Source organism: Salmo trutta, chromosome 12 (assembly GCF_901001165.1).
Source record: "Salmo trutta chromosome 12, fSalTru1.1, whole genome shotgun sequence".
NCBI lineage: Eukaryota > Metazoa > Chordata > Actinopteri > Salmoniformes > Salmonidae > Salmo > Salmo trutta.
The window spans coordinates 7,623,913-7,645,597 of record NC_042968.1 but is presented as its reverse complement, the minus strand read 5'-3'; the positions used below and the strand labels follow the sequence as shown (position 1 = coordinate 7,645,597).

Genomic DNA, 21,685 nt, shown 5'->3' with positions numbered 1-21,685 from the left:
GAAACATTTCTGCAATCTTTTATTTCTGCGGCTGAAACATGGGACCAACACTTTACATGTTGCGTTTTATCTTTTTTGTTTAGTGTCGTTTTATTGTGAAGACAGATGGTGTTTTTATCAAAAGCAATCACTTTTGCATATCAACACAGAATCCTAGTGCTTAACCTACATCACTTTTGTTTTAAGCCGACTTTGCCATCGAACAGGGCACCCGGCTCATGGCAGGTAGCCCAGTTCCAAAACGAATGCAATCACTTTTCACTCAGTGCGAACTATGCCTGCCCGGGCAGGCTTAATCGAATCCCCTTGATACCAACAAATTAAGGTGTGTTTCTCATATCAAAATTGAATGACCTGAGCACAGAATGCAACCCTATGCGTCCTACAAATAGAATATCAAACTGAGTTCAGAGCGAGATGTCATTCAGAATGAGTTCTCCATCATATATCACGTGTGACAGCTGTGAGCAGCCAGCTTCATCCCAAACCACACCGGCTACTCAGCTGCTTCTCTCCGTCAGTTGTTTCTGCGCATCTCCATCAGTTTTAAAATGTTTTTTTTTTTTTTTGCCGTGATGACAAGCTGGGGTGTGCAGAGTGATGAGGTTTCTGTTAACATTTGTTTAATTATTGGAGCGGTTGTGCGAAGTGGATACTTATCTTTTTCATTTTGCCTGTAAGAACAAACAGGCCAGTCTGATTTGGCTGTCACGCAGTCTAAGTTACACTGCCAAAGAGGGAAAACGGAGCACCGTGATAGTCATGTTTGCGCTTTTACATAACTTAAAACGGTGATTTTTTTTATTTTCTTCTCGTAGCCCAAACCACTCAAACGTGATGCTCTATATTACCTGAGCTACTGTACCATCTTCCCTTTCTACGCGAATTGGCGCACGTTTTATATCATTTTACAAACCATGTTGCGGGCGGTTGTAAACTGCTAGCGAGCAACGAGTTTCTGGTTTGATAACAAACGACCTTTAGAAACGTTACCTGGCCAGCTAGCTAACAACATGGTACCTTGGCTATGCACAGGAAAAAGGGATAGATGTATGCCTTATCAATCTAATTCTAAGCTAAATCGGAATAAATAAATAAAAACATTTTTCTGGTGTTCTTTAAATTCTGTTTGGTGCCTAACTTCGGGGGGATGAAGAGTATTGGTTTCTTACTGCCACAATGAAAATTCAGATCATTATGCATTTATATTCCTTTACTACATTTTCTTGCAGTTTACACAGATTTTTCTGTGGCAAAAATATTTGGCACCTTTTTGGGCCCTCATCAGTTCGCATCCCTGATCTTTGCTAATGCCTATTCCTTACTCAGTCTGCTGTAGCAAGTAAACAGATAGCTCAGGTCAAGACTACACACACCCACCCACCCTGATGTCATATAGGAAGAGGAGTTAAACAGACATTTTGTTTACATCTTAGTCATTTAGCAGATGCTCGTAACCAGAGGGACTTACAGTAAGTAGTGAGTGCATACATTTTCATACTGGTCCCCCATAACCCTGGCGTTGCAAGCGCCATGCTCTACCAACTGAGCCACACAGGACCACGTGTTCTATTTTGTTCCTTTGAAAATCCTGCATCCCTCCGGCAACTTCTCTCTCAAAGTCAACATCTCTGTTCTCCAACCAGACCATGTAAATGTAATTGTAGTCATGCATGATAATAACCAGCGTACCTTTTCTGACCAAATGCAGAAAAGCCATGGCATCAGTTTATGAGCAGGACCAAATACTGACCCCTAGTGTCAGTACATAGACATGACAATGTTGTAGCTTACTGTCAAGTTGGAAAAATGGTAACCTTGTTTATTGTACCAGGTTCTCCTTTTGATTCATGTTTATATTCCAGTACACCATCCAGAGATGGATAGAAAGATGTATTCTTTGTGCGAGTGGATCGATTTTTCAATATCTTCTCCCCCCCCCGTGCTTTGATTCTAGGTTTGGTATCCTGGACCGATGCAAGGAACTGGTGGAGGCTGGTTACGATGTGAGGCAGCCTGACAAGGAGAATGTCTCCCTCCTACACTGGGCAGCCATCAACAACCACGCAGAGGTGGTCAAGTAAGGGCTCTACATCAAACACGTGTCTGGTTGTGCAGCACAGCTTCTATCTCAAGGCCATCAGACTGTTAAATAGCCATCACTAGCACATTAGAGGCTGCTGCCTACATACATACACAGACTTGGAATCATTGGCCGCGTTAATAAATGGAACACTAGTCACTTTAATAATATTTACATATCTTGCATTACTCATCTAATATGTATATACTGTATTCTATCTGCTGTATGTGACAATACAATTTTATTTGGTTTGGACTGTAGTTTTAGATTTTGAATGTTGACTTTTTTCTTGCAAACAACAATCTGACGTCATTCCCAAAGAGGAGCCCATGCTATGCGGAATATTCCTGTGCAAAGACATTGGTAGGTGTATTTTTAAACTGTGCTTTCAATACTCTTTCATAGGTATTATATATCCAAAGGAGCCGTCATAGACCAACTAGGTGGTGACCTGAACTCCACACCCCTGCATTGGGCCATAAGGTAATTGCTTTGTTGGTAGGCAAGGTCACCCCTCTCTCCCTCTCTATCCACCCTTACAGTTTCGGTCAAATATATAGGCACCCTTACACGATTTACTATTTCTTCTCAGATAAGTTTAAATAGAAAACTTGCGACGTTCACAAGTGTATTTGTTTGATTTACAACTGCATACGACCAAGAAAATAAACTGAAATTATGATTTTTCACTTCAAAGTCAAAAGTGGCCTGGACTAAATTATTCAAATGAATTTGGTTGGAGGCAAGTTTTCTCATTTACTGTGTAATAGAGCCAAACAGGGAAATTGTTCCAATTGTTTTTCCACCATTCATTTTACCCATAGGGGATTTTAGAAGCTCTAGGCTGTAGGCTTACCCTGGCGTAACGTTTTGAAAACCACGTTAGTAGCTAATTAGCATTTCATTTTTGGGGGGTAAATACAGGCGAATATATCGATAAGCCACCTCGTCCTAGAGAGATTTGCACGGTTTTCAAAACGTCACACCATGGTAATCCTACACGAAACACGGCCCTTATTTTAAGTGTTTCTAAAATCCCCTATGGGAAAAATGAATGGTGGACTGCAAGGTTTTATGGGTATTGTGACTCGTACTGTGGTGCTCTATTTATCTCATCGTGGTAAGTTGCAGGTGCTTACATGGTTAAAATAGTAATGTAACCACTTTTGAAAAGAAAAAAACAGAACATTCGACTCCATTTCAAAAAGTAAGGGTGCCAATATTTGGTTTGGTGACTTATGTATGGTTGTCTGTGGACAGGCAAGGCCACCTCGCCATGGTGATCCAGCTGCTGCGGTACGGAGCTGACCCATCTGTGGCCGACGGGGAGGGCTACCGCAGCCTGCATCTGGCAATCCTCTTCCAGCACATGCCCATAGCAGCTTACCTCATGGCCAAGGGACAAGTGAGACTCTTTCTCTCTTGCTCTCTCTTTTTCTCTCTCAGCCACACACTCTCCTTCTCTCTTTTATTCTTGTGCTTTCTCATCCTTACTTTCTCCCTCTTCAGTCTAACAGGGCCCTTTTTTTTTCTGCTGTTGTAGGAAGTTGACCTTCCTGACTCAAATGGGCAGACACCCCTGATGTTGGCAGCACAGAAAATCATCGGGTACGTTTCCCTGCAACCCAATGATTATTTGTTTATTTTCCATGTATGCTTACAATAACATATGTCCTCAATAGCTGGCCTATTAGGCTGTTTTGGTAATGTACCACTAAGAAAGGTCATGGTTAGTGTTAGGGCGGGGAGATCTGAAGTCAATAAACCAATCATTTCATGCAGGCCCGAGCCCACTAACTTCCTGATGAAGTGCAATGCGTCGGTGAGTGCGGTGGACAAAGTGAACAGGAACTCTCCGCTGCACTGTGCCGTGCTGGCGGGAAACGTAGACGCCGCCCACATCCTGCTGGAGGCCGGGGCGAGCGTGGATGCCGAGAACGCCAATGTGAGATTCTCTCTCTCTCTCACACACACTAATTAATCATATCATAAATATGAGCTCCTGGGGGGGGGATTATAAAAGCATAGACTAAATCGATGCTTGCATCATACTCGGGATGTTACTAACATATAAGTCTCTGAGATGCATGTGTTGGCGTATTAGAAAGATGAACATGTGCATATTTATTTGCTATAGTGAATATAACGGACTATAGCGTGTGAGGTTAACTAAGGATTGTGAGTGTGATGCTGTGACTGTGTTGTTTGTCTCCTCAGGGTCACAGTCCCATAGACCTGGCCCACCAGGTGCACAGCCCCCTGCTCGTCCACATGCTCAACCACGTCAAGCAGGAGAGAATACGCTCCAAATCCCGCTGCCAGCGCCTAGTTAACCGGTACAGGGTATGGACACCGCACACACACTTTTCCTCTGCCTACGTTACTTCAACACACACAGGGTGTGGGGCACTACACTTTCATATACTCAACAAATGCCTATGAGAGATGTTGACCCATATTTCCAGTATCGTGTGTGTGTGTGTGTGTGTGTGTGTGTGTGTGTGTGTGTGTGTGTGTGTGTGTGTGTGTGTGTGCGACAGCATGAGGGAGAACAATAATTAACCTTGGCTTAAAACAGAGATGCCAACGCTGCAGTTTTTCCTCACATTGTGGTTGAAATGAATATTTTGTATTTCTCTTCAATAAAGATTCTTTTAAGTGATTTATTTCTCTCTCTACTCTTGTCTCTCTTTAGGTGTGTGTTCAGTTTATGTTCTGCGTTGCTGTGCTGGGCAGTGTGGGAGCGATAGCCGACTTGAGCTCAGAATCCTGGCTGCTGAAAGGGGTTCTGCTGGCCTGTGTGATGGCTGTGGTCAACCTGGCCCAACGGTGAGCACGCACATTGTCTGCTTGGTCAATCCAGTAGACAAGACCACACAGCATCACAGTGGTTAGGGTTGATCAACTGTTAGGAGTGTTCTTCAACTCCTAGTTAACTGAGATGCATTGAGAGATCCGCAGTGCACCCCATGTCTAGAGCTCTGTTGGTATTACTAGGGACCTTCGCAAGATGGCGCGCACATACCGACACTAGTAGCCTGCTTTTATTCATACTGTCCGTGCTTGGTTCTGTCAAATCTCCCTGGGCAGTTGTTTGCTGACATGACTGCTCATTAAGTAGAAGATGTACTCTCTAGGAGCACTTATGGGGGCAACTCCTTTTCATACAAGACTGATATTTAAAAAAAATGTACATTTTAAACGTAACCTTTTTGTCAAACTAGGCAAGTCAGTTAAGAACAAATTCTTATTTGGCCTACCCCGGCCAAACCCTAACCCGGACGACACTGGGCCAATTGTGCGCCGCCCTATGGGACTCCCAATCACAGCCGGATGTGATACAGCCTGGATTCGAACCAGGGACTGTAGTGACACCTCTTGCACTGAGATGGAGTGCCTTAGACTGCTGTGCCACTCGGGCAAACAGTTGAAACAATATTATAACGTGTACAATAATAAGTGTGTGTGTGTGTGTGTGTGTGTGTGTGTGTGTGTGTGTGTGTGTGTGTGTGTGTGTGTGTGTGTGTGCGTACACTTACAGGCAGTTGGCGAGCCCGGCCCTGCAGTCGCTGGTTCCTGCTACAACTCTTATGGCATCAGTCTTCTGGATGCTGGTCACCTGGTGCCTGTGCTTCCTGCCTGATATCCTTTAACACAGGGCCTCTGTCACTCACACTCCAACCCAGCGCAGCACTCTACATTCTGTACTTACCCAGCATGTAACACTATACTGAATCAACGCTAAAAAGCTCCCCTGTCATTGACTGTCCTAGTCCGTCTCAATCTCGTCTAGTTCAGTCCAGACCATTCTAGTCCAGCCTAACCAAGTCCATCTGTTTTATTTTGTATTTATTTTTTTTGAAGGAGAACAGGAGCTCCTTGCGTATTTTATCAGATGGCGGGGTACAGGGTAGACAGCACGAAAGTATAGGGTTCGGGTGGTATTTTCTACCCATGATGCTATGTGCTTGAGAGGCTGCAGCACTACGGCTGCACCGCGCTCTTGTACCAAGTCTATCTCAGTCCAGTATCATGGTTTAGGTGTTAAAGTAGTTAATGTTTCATACCCATAAAATTCTCATCTGGACCCCAAGTCAGTTTCTTTTTTTTTCTTATTTGTTTCTTTTTTTTTATTCTTCCCCTCCAATCAGGGACCTATTTAGTCCTGGGACACAAGGTGGGTGCAATTGAATTATCAGGTAGAACATGACTTCCAGGGTAGGGTTGGAATACACCTCCTGTATCTGGTGCGACGTTATGTCCTTAACCCGTCTCCCTACATGGTCCCAGTGCCACGGTACAGGTGTTGTTCACTTTCAACGCCACGGCTCTGCTCTACTACTACCTCCGCTCCTGTAGGACTGACCCCGGCATCGTCAAGGCAACTGAGGAGGAGAAAAAGCTAGTAAGGAGCAGGACATCTGAAGAGGCGTTGTTCCATCACTGTTGTTTTGTTTTTAAAAGACTGGTAGAAAAACATTACGGATAGGTCAACGTTTACCCTGGTCTGGCTGGAGGGGTAGTTGGCATGAGACATGGCTGCCAATCTACTTCAATGACATGGATGTGATGGATCTTGTTGGTCTTCTGTGTCGCCTACAGAATGTGGTGTTGCTGGCAGAGGCGGGCTGCTTGGACCCCAGGATCTTCTGCACTTCCTGTATGGTAAGCCACAAGGACCAAAGTAGACCAGTTCCATTCCAACACGTTTACTCAACCATAGCTATTAGCGAGATCGAGGGATACTCATGACCTCCAATTTAACAAATATGTTTGCTCAAGCTTTCACATGTTAGGAAATGTGGTGATATGAAGAAATGCTGATTTGGTTGATTTTGTTTCGGTTATGCAGATGAAGAAGCCTATGAGGGCCAGTCACTGCTTCTCCTGTGACGCCTGCGTGGCAAAACAGGATCATCACTCCGTCTGGATCAATGGCTGCATAGGTGACTAAAACCACAGAGCTTATATATTTCTGTCTACCCTAAAATTATAGATGCAGTTTGTAGGATAATCTACACTAAACCTCAATACGCACTAATTGGGTTGTGTTGTGGAATTCAATCGTTGTAGTGTCAGTCAACTAGTATTTGAACACTTGGAAACACAGTATTCTTCTAAGACTAGCTGACACAAATACACAGCCAGCATTTGCCACTTTGTCAGCACCAGAGTTTTACGTTTTAATGACAAAAGTTTCGGTCTTCTCTTTCTCCCACCCATTCTTACTTTCTTCAGGTGCCAGGAATCACCACTTCTTTGTTCTCTTCCTCCTCTATCTCTGCCTGATGGGAGCGTGGATGTTCTACGGATGTCTCACGTGTGAGTGTGACAGCCTCGATTAATCACATAGACAAATGCACTTTTTATTTGTGTACATTGTTAACGCATGTACTCGTCTTCCTGCCTGACGTTCTCGTGTGTGTTGCCAGACTGGTCAAAGCACTGCCCGCTGCACTACCAGGAGGAGGGTGTGTGGGCTGCCATCTCTGCCCTGGTGGGCTGTTCTTCCTGGGTACTGGGTGTCTTCTGTCTAGCTTTCTTCCATACCGCCTGGGCTTCCATACTACTGGTCATACAGCTCTACCAGGTAATTGTGTGTTTGTGTAGTAGCTATATGATGCTGCAATTGCTACCTCCACTTCTACAGCTGTAGGCACATTGTATTTGAATAACTTCTTGAAACGTTGTGAAAGAAAACTACCGTATTACTATGTGCAATCGAGCTACAAACACTTTGATTTCCTCGTTTTGCTCGAGCTGCCAATGTTTTCGCTGTGTATTTCTTTTGATTTGCTCAGAATCAAACGCCGCTCGTATTATTCATGATTGATGTGTCGTCTTCTGTGTTGACGCCGTCTTGCTGCGGTGTCTTCCCCCGGGGGGCAGTCCCCCATGCTGCTCCCTGCCTTAATGATGCCGGGCTGGGAGGAGAGCTGCTATTTCTGTTGTCTTTTTGAGGAAATATTCACCGGATTCATTATTTATCGTTGTTTTATCTTTTTTTTTTACGACGGGGACTTGTGTGACAATTTTGGAGGCGTGGTGGCATTTCTATTTTAGTTAGAATGTGTGTCTGAACAGATTGCGTTCTACGGCCTGACAAACGCAGAGATGTCAAACCTGATGCTTCGTCAGAGGAAACTCCCACAATCCATCTCTCTCAGACAGAACCCTTACAAGTAAGTGGTCTTCTTTCAGTTTATTAATTTTACAATAAAAAAATCATCGAGGATAACACACAGTCTGGGACTTATTTCCATTGTGGACCTTCTTGAGACAAGATGGCTAGACAAGATAGGCTGATTCCGTTTACTTGGTGACTAAAAGCAATAAACGGTATTCCCTCACACTATTTAGTATTGTAGGCCAGTGCTTCTCTTTCTCCGTTACTCATTTCTCTCTCTCTCCCTCCATAGTTTGGGTGTGGTGCGGAACCTTGTGTCGTTCTTCCAGCTGCGTTGCTGTGGGCTGTTCAAGCCCGCCACGGTCGACTGGACCCAGCAGTACCCACCCGGCCGAGACCACATGTTCGGCCAGCCCGACATCGTCTGACCCCACAGGGGGCAGCTAGGACCTGGATCCACTATCGTTCTGGACCAAACGGATGAAGCTTATTTATTTTTTAAATCGTTTATATATTTTGGACTGCCTGTGAAGAAACACCACTATAATGGGAAATAGCATGGAGGAAGTTGTACTGACTTTATTTGATGCGTTTTCTTTTGCTACAGACTGCTGCTGCCTGACACTGGTATATATTAATGAGGGGAAAAAATGGAAGTCTGAAATGTATCATTTGTGCAAAGTCGAATTAGCCTTTATGGCTTAAATTGTATACTGCTCAAAAAAATAAAGGGAACACTTAAACAACACATCCTAGATCTGAATGAAAGAAATAATCTTATTAAATACTTTTTTCTTTACATAGTTGAATGTGCTGACAACAAAATCACACAAAAATAATCAATGGAAATCCAATTTATTAACCCATGGAGGTCTGGATTTGGAGTCACACTCAAAATTAAAGTGGAAAACCACACTACAGGCTGATCAAACTTTGATGTAATGTCCTTAAAACAAGTCAAAATGAGGCTCAGTAGTGTGTGTGGCCTCCACGTGCCTGTATGACCTCCCTACAACGCCTGGGCATGCTCCTGATGAGGTGGCGGATGGTCTCCTGGGGGATCTCCTCCCAGACCTGGACTAAAGCATCCGCCAACTCCTGGACAGTCTGTGGTGCAACGTTGCGTTGGTGGATGGAGCGAGACATGATGTCCCAGATGTGCTCAATTGGATTCAGGTCTGGGGAATGGGCGGGCCAGTCCATAGCATCAATGCCTTCCTCTTGCAGGAACTGCTGACACACTCCAGCCACATGAGGTCTAGCATTGTCTTGCATTAGGAGGAACCCAGGGCCAACCGCACCAGCATATGGTCTCACAAGGGGTCTGAGGATCTCATCTCGGTACCTAATGGCAGTCAGGCTACCTCTGGCGAGCACATGGAGGGCTGTGCGGCCCCCCAAAGAAATGCCACCCCACACCATGACTGACCCATCGCCAAACCGGTAATGCTGGAGGATGTTGCAGGCAGCAGAACGTTCTCCGCGGCGTCTCCAGACTCTGTCACGTCTGTCACGTGCTCAGTGTGAACCTGCTTTCATCTGTGAAGAGCACAGGGCGCCAGTGGCGAATTTGCCAATCTTGGTGTTCTCTGGCAAATTCCAAACGTCCTGCACGGTGTTGGGCTGTAAGCACATCCCCCACCTGTGGACGTCGGGCCCTCATACCACCCTCATGGAGTCTGTTTCTGACCGTTTGAGCAGACACATGCACATTTGTGGCCTGCTGGAGGTCATTTTGCAGGGCTCTGGCAGTGCTCCTCCTTGCACAAAGGCGGAGGTAGCGGTCCTGCTGCTGGGTTGTTGCCCTCCTACGGCCTCCTCCACGTCTCCTGATGTACTGGCCTGTCTCCTGGTAGTGCCTCCATGCTCTGGACACTACGCTGACAGACACAGCAAACCTTCTTGCCACAGCTCGCATTGATGTGCCATCCTGGATGAGCTGCACTACCTGAGCCACTTGTGTGGGTTGTAGACTCCGTCTCATGCTACCACTAGAGTGAAAGCACCGCCAGCATTCAAAAGTGACCAAAACATCAGCCAGGAAGCATAGGAACTGAGAAGTGGTCTGTGGTCCACACCTGCAGAACCACTCCTTTATTGGGGGTGTCTTGCTAATTGCCTATAATTTCCACCTGTTGTCTATTCCATTTGCACAACAGCATGTGAAATTTATTGTCAATCAGTGTTGCTTCCTAAGTGGACAGTTTGATTTCACAGAAGTGTGATTGACTTGGAGTTACATTGTGTTGTTTAAGTGTTCCCTTTATTTTTTTTGAGCAGTGTATATTAAGTAAGTCATTGTTTTTTTTTGATCAAAATATAACTATTTATATTAATGTGTTTTTTATAAAGAATGTTTTTTTGTTTTTTTTAATTTGTCTGTTTTTACAGTGTTCGCAAGAGGCTGTAAGTGAGTGTTTTTTTAGATTGAAGGACCAACACTATAGACAGTTTAAGCAAAGCCTCACATTGGTTTGTCAGTCACTGAAGTGTTTTTATTGGAGCATACAGTGCATTCTCTTGAGCAGTTGGTTCTAATACTGGTCTTGTAGTACTGTACGTCTAAATATGCTGATTTTCTATCCAGCCGCTCTCTTGACAGTGGACACGCACCCAAGTCCATAGCTGTTTCCGATTCCCTCTCCCATAAGTGTGCGCTCGTTCACTCCCCCTCGGGGATTTAGAAGGAATGGACAGGTGGAAGAAATATGGTGGACTGTTGGCAGTTGTTACACAAATTGAGTGCTTTTACATCGATTAAGGGTGACCTAGTGCTCACTATTGGGAGAAGGCAAGGAATCGGGACTCACATCTCCCATAACTCAACAATCCACTATCCTATCCACCATGCTCTTCTCTTTCAGCCTTAAAGCAACAGTCTGAGATTTCCAGTCATTTCGATTAATGACCAACTGTCTTATGTTGTCGTAAACAAAAACGAAAGACCTATTTCTCCATTAGTTATGTTTTTGTTATTTTAGGAGAACTTTGTACACTAATGTATAGCTTCAACTCACGCTAAGACACGTTGCGTTCTCATGGAATATCATTCCTACAGCTAGAAATCAAGTGATGTTTTCTTGTGAAAATGTCATGGTATGTATTTGATTCATTGTTTACATTTGTGTTGAAGCCACACTGATGGTATGAGCATCTTACAGGGTGTGACTTTAATGACACTGGACAGTTTGGGGGAAAAATATGTTTTTATTATGTTTAACCTGCAATGACGTTAGCATCCAAGCTATGTTACCTTTTTTTTTATTTTCTGCATTACCACATGAAGTAATGTGCCATTGTAACTCACTGCACTGGATGTTCGAACAAAGCCATGCAAGTTGGTTTTTACTATGGCGTCAGAAAGCCTTTTGAGTTAGATACTCTATGTGAGCTTTGAGTTATGTATCCATGACTGCTGAGGGAGAGATTGGCATCTGCATGTTCCAAACGATCCTGCATAGCCCAGTGAAGACACGGTAAAACTATGATCCTCTTAGTTACCTTTTTATAATTGACATGTTGGTATTCATATTGGGGTAATCCTGTACTAAATCCGGCTCCCAATTGACTTGATCCACACCGCTGGAGACATTTTAATGAAACAAATGATGCGTACCAAGACCTCTGTTAATTGAAGCCAAAGAAAGACACCATTCAAGGCGTCATTCTTTGATAGTGTATAAGCAGTCAAAGAAGAAGTTTTGTAGTGATCCATACGTCGATGATGTAAAGAATATTTGCTGGTCTGTGGTGTGTAATGAGGGGCAACCACACGCTGCACTTGACACATTTATGAAATGAATTATTCCAGTTAGTAGTAAGCACGCACCCATTAAGAAAAGGACTGTTAACTGTTAAATCCCCTTGGGTTGATGAGGAATTGAAAAATTGTATGGTTGCGGGATGAGGCAAAAGGTATGGCAATTAAGTCTGGCAGCCCAACTGATTGGCAAAATTACTTCAAATTAAGAAATTGTGACTAAGCTAAATAAAAATAAGTGATATAAAGAATGATAGTAAAATGCTTTGGAGCACCTTAAATGAAATTTGGGGTAAAAAAGCCAACTCGGTGCCATCATTCATTGAATCAGATGGCAATATCAGTGAGCCAACTACTTGAATGATTTTTATCATTGGCAAGATAAGCAAACTTATGGATGACATGCCAGCAAAAAAACGCTGACGCTACACATCCAAGTATATCAGACCAACTTATGAAAGATAAGAATTGTACTTTTGAATTCTGTAAAGTCAGTGTGGAAGAGGTGAAAAAATTGTTGTCCATCACCAATGACAAGCCACCGGGGTCTGACAGTCTGGATGGAAGATTGAGTATAATAGCGGACGATATTGCCACTGCTTTTTGCCACATCTTTAATTTAAACCTACTAGAAAGTGTGTTCCCTCAGGCCTGGAGGGAAGCTAAAGTCATTCTGCTACCCAAGAATAGTAAAGCCCCCTTTACTGGCTCAAATAGCTGACCAATCAGTCTGTTACCAACCCTTAGTAAACTTCTGGGAAAAAATGTTTTTGACCAGATACAATGCTATTTTACAGTAAACAAATTGACAGACTTTCAGCACGCTAATAGGGAAGGACATTCAACATCCACAGCACTTACACAAATGACTGATGATGGGCTGAGAGAAATTGATAATAAAATGATTGTGGGGGCTGTCTTGTTAGACTTCAGTGCAGCTTTTGACATTATCGATCATAGTCTGCTGCTGGAAAAACGTATGCGTTATGGCTTTGCACCCCCTGCTATAATGTGGATAAAGAGCTACTTGTCTAACAGAACACAGAGGGTGTTCTTTAATGCAATCCTTTCAAACATAATCCAGGCAGAAGCAGGAATTCCCGAGGGTAGCTGTTTAGGACCCTTGCTTTTTTTTCAATCTTTACTCACGACATGCCACTGGCTTTGAGTAAGGCCAGTATGTCTATGTATGCGGATGACTCAACACTATACACGCAAACTACTACAGTGACTGATATTACTACAACACTTAACAAAGAGCTGCAGTTAGTTTTGGAATGGGTAGCAAGGAATAAGTTAGTACTAAATATTTCCTAAATGAAAAGCATTGTATTTCAGACAAATCATTCACTAAACCCTAAACCTCAAATACAGTTGAAGTCAGAAGTTTACATGCACTTAGGTTGGAGTCATTAAAACTCGTTTTTAACCACTCCAGAAATGTCTTGTTAACAAACTATAGTTTTGGCAAGTCGGTTAGGACATCAACTTTGTGCATGACACAAGTCATTTTTCCAACAATTGTTTATTTCACTTATAATTCACTGTATCACAATTCCAGTGGGTCAGAAGTCTGCATACCACTAAGTTGACTGTGCCTTTAAACAGCTTGGAAAATTCCAGAAAATTATGTCATGACTTTAGAAGCTTCTGATAGGCTAATTGACATCGTTTGAGTCAATTGGAGGTGTACCTGTGGATGTATTTCAAGGCCTACCTTCAAACTCAATACCTCTTTGCTTGACATCATGGGAAAATCAAAAGAAATCAGCCAATAAACAATTGTAGACCTCCACAAGTCTGGTTCATCCTTGAGAGCAATTTCCAAACGCCTGAAGGTACCACGTTCATCTGTACTAATCAATCCCAGAAAAACAGCAAAGGACCTTGTGAAGATGCTGGAGGAAACGGGTACAAAAGTATTTATATCCACAGCAAAAAGAGTCCTATATCGACATAACCTGAAAGGCCGCTCAGCAAGGAAGTAGCCAGTGCTCCAAAACTGCCATAAAAAAGCCACAAAATAGATGGCATCATGAGAAAAGAAAATTATGTGGATATATTGAAGCAACATCTCAAGACATCAGTCAATGACCCCAAGCACCTGGACGACTGTTCAGTCGTGTGGTCAGGTGCCACAAAGAGGGACTTGAGAGAATTGCAGTTGGCTCAGAACAGGGCAGCACGGCTGGTCCTTAAAAGTACACAGAGAGCTAACATTAATGACATGCATGTGAATCTCTCATGGCAGAGAGATTGACTTCATCATTACTTGTTTTTGTAAGAGGTGTTGACATGCTGAAGGTCCCGAGCTGTCTGTTTAAAATACTAGCACACAGCTCGGACACCATGCATACCCAACAAGACATGCCACCAGAAGTCTCTTCACAGTCCCCAAGTCCAGAACAGACTATGGGAGACGCACAGTACTACATAGAGCCTTAACTACATGGAACTCTATTCCACATCAGGTAACTGATGCAATCACTAGAATCAGATTTAAAAAGCAGGTAAAAATACACCTTATGGAACAGTGGGGACTGTGAAATAACACAAACAAAGGCACAGACACATGCATACACACACATGATAACATACACGAAATACACAAGCATACACACACACACACACACATGATAACATACGCACTATACACACACATACACATTGATTTCTGCGTTGTAGATATGTGGTAGTGGTGTGTGGGCCCGAGGGCACACACTTAGTGTGTTGTGACTTCTGTAATGATTGTAATGTTTTTAAAATTGTGTAACTGCCTTAATTTTGCCCGGACCCCAGGAAGAGTACTGTAGAGTAGCTAATGCATATGCATAACAAAAAAATGCACCATTTACATTTAAGTCATTTCTCATTACAGGTAAATATTTTTAAAAATTCATGTACACACCCTCATCAGCCTCCTGCAGCTTATGTACTTTTAATTACAAAAAGCTTGCGCTTGGGCACCAAGACATAATAGTTTGGATAGATTAACGCAAATGTGTTTGGTAATTAGCGTTGCCTTGTTAATTTAAATGACACAGGCGTATTTATGAGCGCAGATAAAATCCTATTAATAATGAATTAAAAACAGCTGGAGGCATGTTGTTGTAGCTGTCTTCACCAGGCAGCACATTAACACAGAACAGAAATATGACTTAATTATGTTTTCGTTTTCATGCTCATTTGTGGAGCGATATTATTAGCTGAATAGTTTGTTGGCTTTCGTTCTGACGCTTAATGTTTTTGCCTCAAAGCTTCCTATTTCTTTTGAGGTGTGCTTTTATTCTACTGTGTTTCAGTTTCAATGTATTTTGAAGAGCATCTGGTTATAATTGATTCATGTCATTTGAGGTCTACCCATCCTATACACCATCCATAGGTGACCGTCTGTATTGTACCCAGGCCTGTGTGGCGGTCCAGGTTGTTTGACGTACAGCTTACTTTGATATGATGACACTTAGATCAACAATGTCCTTTTTATGCAAATGAAGCAGTGCTGTTTCATCCTTTTGCCTTGAACACAGGAAATGGATGTGCAGTTGATACAAGCTAGACATCACTTATCTCTCAATCGTTTAATGTGTTGATGAATGCTGTGATGGAGCTACTATTGTCAAGTGTTTTTACATAATTGTAAGGCAAGAGAAAGAGGTTTTAAGAAATGTTGCATACAAGCTAATGGTGAATATTTTTATTAAAACGCATTTTCACTAAGTGCTCAAAATGCTCTATATTTGAAGAAAAGAAAACTAACACACACACAAACTATTACAAGAAATTCATTCTTCATCTTCCACCATTCCCATGTTCCCCAGCCCTTTTCCTTTCGGCCCGAAGTTCTTGGCGTAGCAAACTGCAAAGACAGAGGGAAGAAACCAACTAAGAAATAATGAAACACCGAAAGAAATAGTACTGAGTTCCTGGTGACTGAGAGTCATTGAGTTTCTAGCAATGGAGGCTCCTCGGAGTAGGAAGGGGAGGACCGTCATCCTCAGTGAATTTCATAAAAAATTAAGATAGTGAAACATTTAAAAAAGTTATCATTTTTAGATATGTTTTGCAATGGTCTGCCGCAGCCTCAACAACACTCTGTAGGGTAGCACTATGGTGTAGCCAGAGGACAGCTAGTTTCCGTCCTCCTCTGGGTACATTGACTTTAATACAAAACCTAGGAAGCTCATGGTCCTCATCCCCTTCTATGGACTTACACAGTAATTATGACAACCTCCGGAGGACGTCCTCCAACCTATCTTGCAGCATAAACTGACTTTTTGTCCACCCAGTCAAAGGATCAGAGAATGAATCTAGTACTGAAAGCATAAGCTACAGTTAGCTAGCACTGCAGTGCATAAAATGTGAGTAGTTGATTCGAAGAGAGAGAAAGACAATAGTTGAACAGTTTTCAACAAATTTATTTATTTAAAAATGAAGAAGCAAGAGAAAAAGATAACTATATTTAGTTGTGTTTTTTTCACTTAGCTAGCGGATGCAGCTAGCTAGTTTAGCCTACTCAAACAGAGAGGGATGCTATGTTAACTAGCTGGCTATGGCTATCCAACACTGGAACTCTTCCAAGTCAAGGTAAGCTTTTGGTTTTAATATTTTACTGCCGCCGGTGTAACTGCTATACTGCTTGCTGCTGACTACACTGCAGTGCATGATTGTAGCGGGTTTATTAACGTTTGAGTTCTAGTAGATATGTTGACTATGACATTAATATGGTGACAACGATGTCGGCTGTGTGTAGTGGTTAGTGGTTATCATATGAAGATTTTTTATTTTTTTCCAGTTCACTGATGTGTTGTGCACTAAAGTCCACAAGCGAAGGGAAAAGGTGAGAGGAGGAGAGCTCGTAGACATGAGAAGGAATTATACAACGAGCAAAGGGATCATGCTGTTTGTATGTGGCTGCTATGAAAGTGAACTGTGTTTGCGTTAGATCAGGGGTGTATTCATTCCACCGATTCTGTTGAAAAACGTTTCTTAAACGGAAGCAAACGGGGATAAACATACTTGAATTTGTCCAATAGAAACTCGTTTGCAACTTTTGGTCTAATGATTTCACCCTAGATCAGCTAGATGCAGGCAAGAGTGTGCAAGGTGGTATTGAATGTGTCAATGTCTGTCACCTTGATTACTCTAATTTCTCTTGACCTGTGCACCTACGATGTAAACTTTCATTCATAGGCTAAGTTGTAGCAACCTCATGATGAGTAGAGGGAAAATTTGAGCATCATGCAGTAGCCTAAACATATCGATGTTACATTGAGCTGGGTGAATGGAATATGAAGGACAGTCATCCAATATGCAGTAATATAAATAAGGCCATGCTCTCGCTCCCTCATCGTAGCCACTAGATTCTACTGACGCCTGGCTGTATCATTGATCTAAGGGAGCTCTGTATGGCAGGCTAGCTGTGTAGTCTTTACAGCACGTAAATGGTGGGAGCTTGTTTGGTCCTGTGTGTATGTACCTTTACAGTAGAGTTCCCCATCCTTGTCTGTCACTGTGGTAGACTCCAGGCTCTTCCCGCACAGCAAACAGCGGAAGCAGGTTTTATGCCAAGGCTTCAACAAGAAGCACATACACCCCATATATCAGAGTTAGGTGATCGTTGTATTGTTGTGGTCTAAAGGGTGCAAGCAAGGCTTATAAAGAGGACTTTTACCTTTCCTGCCCCCATGATCTTCTCTGCTGCGTAGACAGCCTTCGAACATCTTTGGCAGCGATCTGAACTTCCAAACCTATGCGCAAACTTACTGGAGTTGGAGTTTGTGGATGTGGGGCGAGGCTTTGAGCTTCATAAAGGGGAAAGAATAAATTGCAATAAATATCCAAAGAGACACAAACCATTTAAAAGTCTGGGAAGCTTTTTATGAAAGCTGTATTCGTGTGTCTCTTTGATATTGGAAATATGGCTGATGTATGTTTTCATTGATATTTAACTGCAGCAGTGTCTTGGACATCTCCGTGTTTTAATTAAGTCGCTTATTCAATGTCAGTTATGTCAAGTCCTTAAATTGGTTGTTCAGATGTGAAAGAGAGGGGTAGAGATGGGGAGTCAGAGAGAGTAACGAGAGGGACCTACTCTTGAGATTGCATGTCCAGGTTCTGTCCAGGGGGGTCAGAGCTGAGGGCTCCAGCACCCTGACCGTACCCGTAGCCTTTTGGCCCATACTTCTTGCCGTAGCAGGACTTGCAGTAGATCTCTGACTCATGCGCTGCGACTGTTGTACTGTCCAGTCCTTTCCTGCAGGTCACTGGGGTGTAGAGCAAACCAAACCAACACATTGACTCACTGTCCGTACTTAACCACAGTTAACAGGAGAAAGAATGTTGTGGCCATGACAGCTATGGACAAACTTTTGTCAGTTTGTCAGGTTGGACCACAAAATCACTTTAGTATTCTGTTCCTTTATTTTAATACCAAAATATATATTTTCATGCCCGGATACCTATTAAGCAACTATATCAGGCTGTGGATAATGGCGTTATTCATATTACTAGGCCGCAGAAGCCTGTGCCTGGGGTCTAGCAATGGTCCCACCCAAGTCAATTAACACACCCCTTTCAGCTGTCCCTGGTCAGGGTCTATTTCTGAGACTACAGTCTGGAGGGGTTGTGTAGGACCAGTGGTGCAAAGTACTTAAGTAAAAATACTTTAAAGTACTACTTCAGTCGTTTTTTTCGGGTATCTGTACTTTACTATTTATAATTTTGACAACTTTTACTTTTACTCTACTACATTCCTAAATGTAGTTGTTACTTCAAAATTTTTCCTTGACACCCAAAAGTACTCGTTACATTTGAGTGCTTAGCAAAACAGGAAAATGGTCCAATTCATGCACATCAACAGAACATCCCTGGTCATCCCTACTGCCTCTGATCTGGAGGACTCACTAAACACACGATTCATTTGTAAATGATGTTGCAATGTTGGAGTGTGCCTCTGGCTATTATTGAATTTTTTTATTAAATAAAGAAATAAGAAAATGTTGCCGTCTGGTTTGCTTAATACAAGGAATTTGAAAGGATTTATACTTTTAGTAATGACATTTACTTTTGATACTTATGTATATTTTAAACCAAATACTTTTAGACTTTTACTCAAGTAGAATTTTACTGGGTGACTTTTACTTGAGTCATTTTCTATTAAGGTATCTTTACTTTTACTCGTATGACAATTGGGTACTTTTTCCACCATTGTGTAGGGCAGAGGCTTGTAGTGGACAGACTCTCCCATTTGCCAGCCCCAGCAGATGGAGAAGCAGATCCCTCCTCAATTGCAGATAATTACAAAGGCCTTTTAGTGCTCCCAGTGGTGCTATCTACCTATTGGCAGCCCCCAGTTCAAAGCCCAGCCTCAGCCATTCATGGGTAATTAGGTGAGATTGAAACGCCCTACTTGAGATGGGCATTCTAGGTGGTAATTTTGTGTCCCCTAATAGGGGCTCCACCTCTCCCCTCTGCTGCTGCTGTGATCGCTAAGATACAGCCTGCATAAGCTAAGAGGCTCTCTGTGTAAGAGGCATCTGGATTCAGGGCTCAAATCGTAGGATAAAAAGTCATCTTAAATACACCACAACACTGATAGACTGGCTGGCTATAATTACTGTTGCCTACGGAGTGAAGGGTTTTCTGGTTGTTTGGTTGACCAGGCAGAATTAAACAGACAACCTCAAAGCCAAACAAAATAAGAGGATTATTGTTTGTGTTAATGAAGGGTGGGACAGGGCTAGTCTTCTGAACTGCAATAAGATGCTTATCTTCAATGGCCACTGTAGAACTGTAAACAGAAACCAGCTTGTCCAAATCTTCTCAACTTCTTTGTATTCCTGTGTTTGCTATTATTTAAAATTGCCAATTTGGGTGCAATCAATTAGCTTATAAAATATAAATTTCAACATAATGTTTCAGGGATGCCAATATTTACTGTTTCTAACTACAGAAGCAATTTTAGAACAATAGGAGATGGTAGGTGTCATGGGTTGCTGAAATGACATGGAACGACTCTTTAAGCAGATCCTGGTTTTATGAGTAAGTAATGAGTTTATTACCGGTCTTGGTGTCATCAGTTTGTCTTCTCTGTCAGTCTAGGCCTACATGGCGTGTGACTGAGGATAACTCACTGCAGATGAAGCAGGTCTTGTGGAAGCTCCTCCCGTTGCATTGGATCTCCTCAGCGTGGTACACAGTCTTTTCACAGGCCGCACACTTGGCCCCGCCGCCCCAGTTTGGCATCCTTGTCTCGGGGTGAGAGTCTACATCGAGAGGGGTGTTAGATGGTTGCAGATTGAATCAGCTCTGGGGTGGCCTCAAGACCATCAGTGTATTTCTGACTTATCATGACATAGTGGTCAATAAAAAAACATGCGGGAAGATGTTCTTCCCGCTCTGCTGAGTAGTATAGTAAAGCCCTAAAGCACTAATTTGGTGGAAAATAATTTTTTCCCCAAATATATATTTTTTATATTATTTTAATACTGACTTATCAAGGGGTGCTGCAGCACCCTCAGCAGCCCTAATTCCCACGGTTATGCATGCATTGCAATAGGTTCAGACTACATTATATATATTTGTTTTTTTAAACATAAATGTCTACATTTGGATTCTCTTTGATGATACCCATCATAGTATAGTGACAGCGATGTTGTCGAGCCTGTTCTTCTAGCAGAGATAAGGTATCTCAGCCAGTCCTGACTCTCCTCTATTGTCACCCATTCATTTTAGAGGTAGTCCGTCACCTCATAGGGCTGGTATGTGGTGATAAGACTCCAGGAATAGAGCCCATTAGGACCATGGAAGAACACATGCCAGTATCCACCCTGGACAGCTTGGAACAGCTGGGTCACCAACACTTACCTCACATGGAAATTTCCAACATCCAGTGAATCGTGATGGATGAATTCAAATCTTGTTTATGCAATTCAACTTAAGCGATAGCTTGATCAAGTTCAACATCAGTCTGATCCATGGACCAAATATTCTAAAAGTATGGCACTGATTGGACACTGGCCAGTATATGATATCGGTTTTACTGTCAATTACATTTCTATTCCACGTTGGATCAAAGTAATTTCATTGAAATGAAGTGGAAACAACGTTGATTCAACCAGTGTACGGTTACATTTATCAATATCAAACATATCACTCACAAATCATAAATATTTGACTACTATACCTGCACAAGTCTGGACGTATCAGTATCAATCTCTTCCCCCCCAGTTCAGTCTCAAATCTGAGTGCGACTGCCCCAACACCACCGAGGGGAGTCCTTAAATACAGCCCATCTCACTCTCATCACCCAGAGTTGAATGGTGACGCTCAAATTGAAACATCCTCCTAAAATAACTTCGGAAAAAAACACTTGAGACCTACAGTAGCCCCCCCACCCCACCTCTAACACAGGCCACAGAGACCCCTGGCCCTGAGCTGGGCCCTGGAGATTTCACCATTTGTCCTGGTCTTACACAAGCATGATTGATAGAGATTTCCCGAAACTTCTGGGTGACAGTAGCCAAGCGGAATGAATTGTCTGGCTGATGGTAACTGGAATGGCACATGATTTTAGAGAGGTGTCTACACAGAACGAAATAGATCTGTACGTGTTTGTGTTTTTAATTGAAGGCATGTACTGTATTTACTGTTGGATATGAAACCACCTTTATCATATTCATACTCTACTCTAGACTAATGCTATAGGACACCAACA

At 42.7% G+C, this 21,685-nt stretch overlaps 2 protein-coding genes across 2 annotated transcripts in view; one reads left to right on the top strand and one right to left on the bottom strand.

Annotated features, from left to right (window-relative positions):
• Positions 1 to 8,960, top strand: part of LOC115202848 (palmitoyltransferase ZDHHC13-like) — a 43,773-nt gene extending 34,813 nt beyond the window's left edge. Inside the window, exons 3-17 of the mRNA XM_029766923.1 lie at positions 1,958 to 2,080; positions 2,489 to 2,566; positions 3,344 to 3,488; positions 3,627 to 3,691; positions 3,866 to 4,028; positions 4,301 to 4,426; positions 4,779 to 4,912; positions 5,625 to 5,725; positions 6,364 to 6,488; positions 6,686 to 6,748; positions 6,936 to 7,029; positions 7,322 to 7,405; positions 7,516 to 7,673; positions 8,168 to 8,265; positions 8,503 to 8,960. Coding sequence (XP_029622783.1) covers positions 1,958 to 2,080; positions 2,489 to 2,566; positions 3,344 to 3,488; positions 3,627 to 3,691; positions 3,866 to 4,028; positions 4,301 to 4,426; positions 4,779 to 4,912; positions 5,625 to 5,725; positions 6,364 to 6,488; positions 6,686 to 6,748; positions 6,936 to 7,029; positions 7,322 to 7,405; positions 7,516 to 7,673; positions 8,168 to 8,265; positions 8,503 to 8,638 — 1,693 coding nt within the window. The 3' untranslated portion in view covers positions 8,639 to 8,960. The remainder of the gene's footprint in view (positions 1 to 1,957; positions 2,081 to 2,488; positions 2,567 to 3,343; positions 3,489 to 3,626; positions 3,692 to 3,865; positions 4,029 to 4,300; positions 4,427 to 4,778; positions 4,913 to 5,624; positions 5,726 to 6,363; positions 6,489 to 6,685; positions 6,749 to 6,935; positions 7,030 to 7,321; positions 7,406 to 7,515; positions 7,674 to 8,167; positions 8,266 to 8,502) is intronic.
• Positions 8,961 to 15,649: 6,689 nt separating this feature from the next.
• Positions 15,650 to 21,273, bottom strand: csrp3 (cysteine and glycine-rich protein 3 (cardiac LIM protein)). The gene is made up of 6 exons (XM_029766921.1): positions 21,155 to 21,273; positions 20,103 to 20,234; positions 18,062 to 18,233; positions 17,642 to 17,771; positions 17,447 to 17,540; positions 15,650 to 15,826 (listed from the first exon to the last, which is right to left on the bottom strand). The coding sequence occupies exons 2-6, from the start codon at positions 20,212 to 20,214 to the stop codon at positions 15,753 to 15,755; spliced, it is 582 nt and encodes a 193-aa protein (XP_029622781.1). The 5' UTR covers positions 20,215 to 20,234; positions 21,155 to 21,273; the 3' UTR covers positions 15,650 to 15,752.
• Between the last annotated feature and the right edge of the window lie 412 nt (positions 21,274 to 21,685).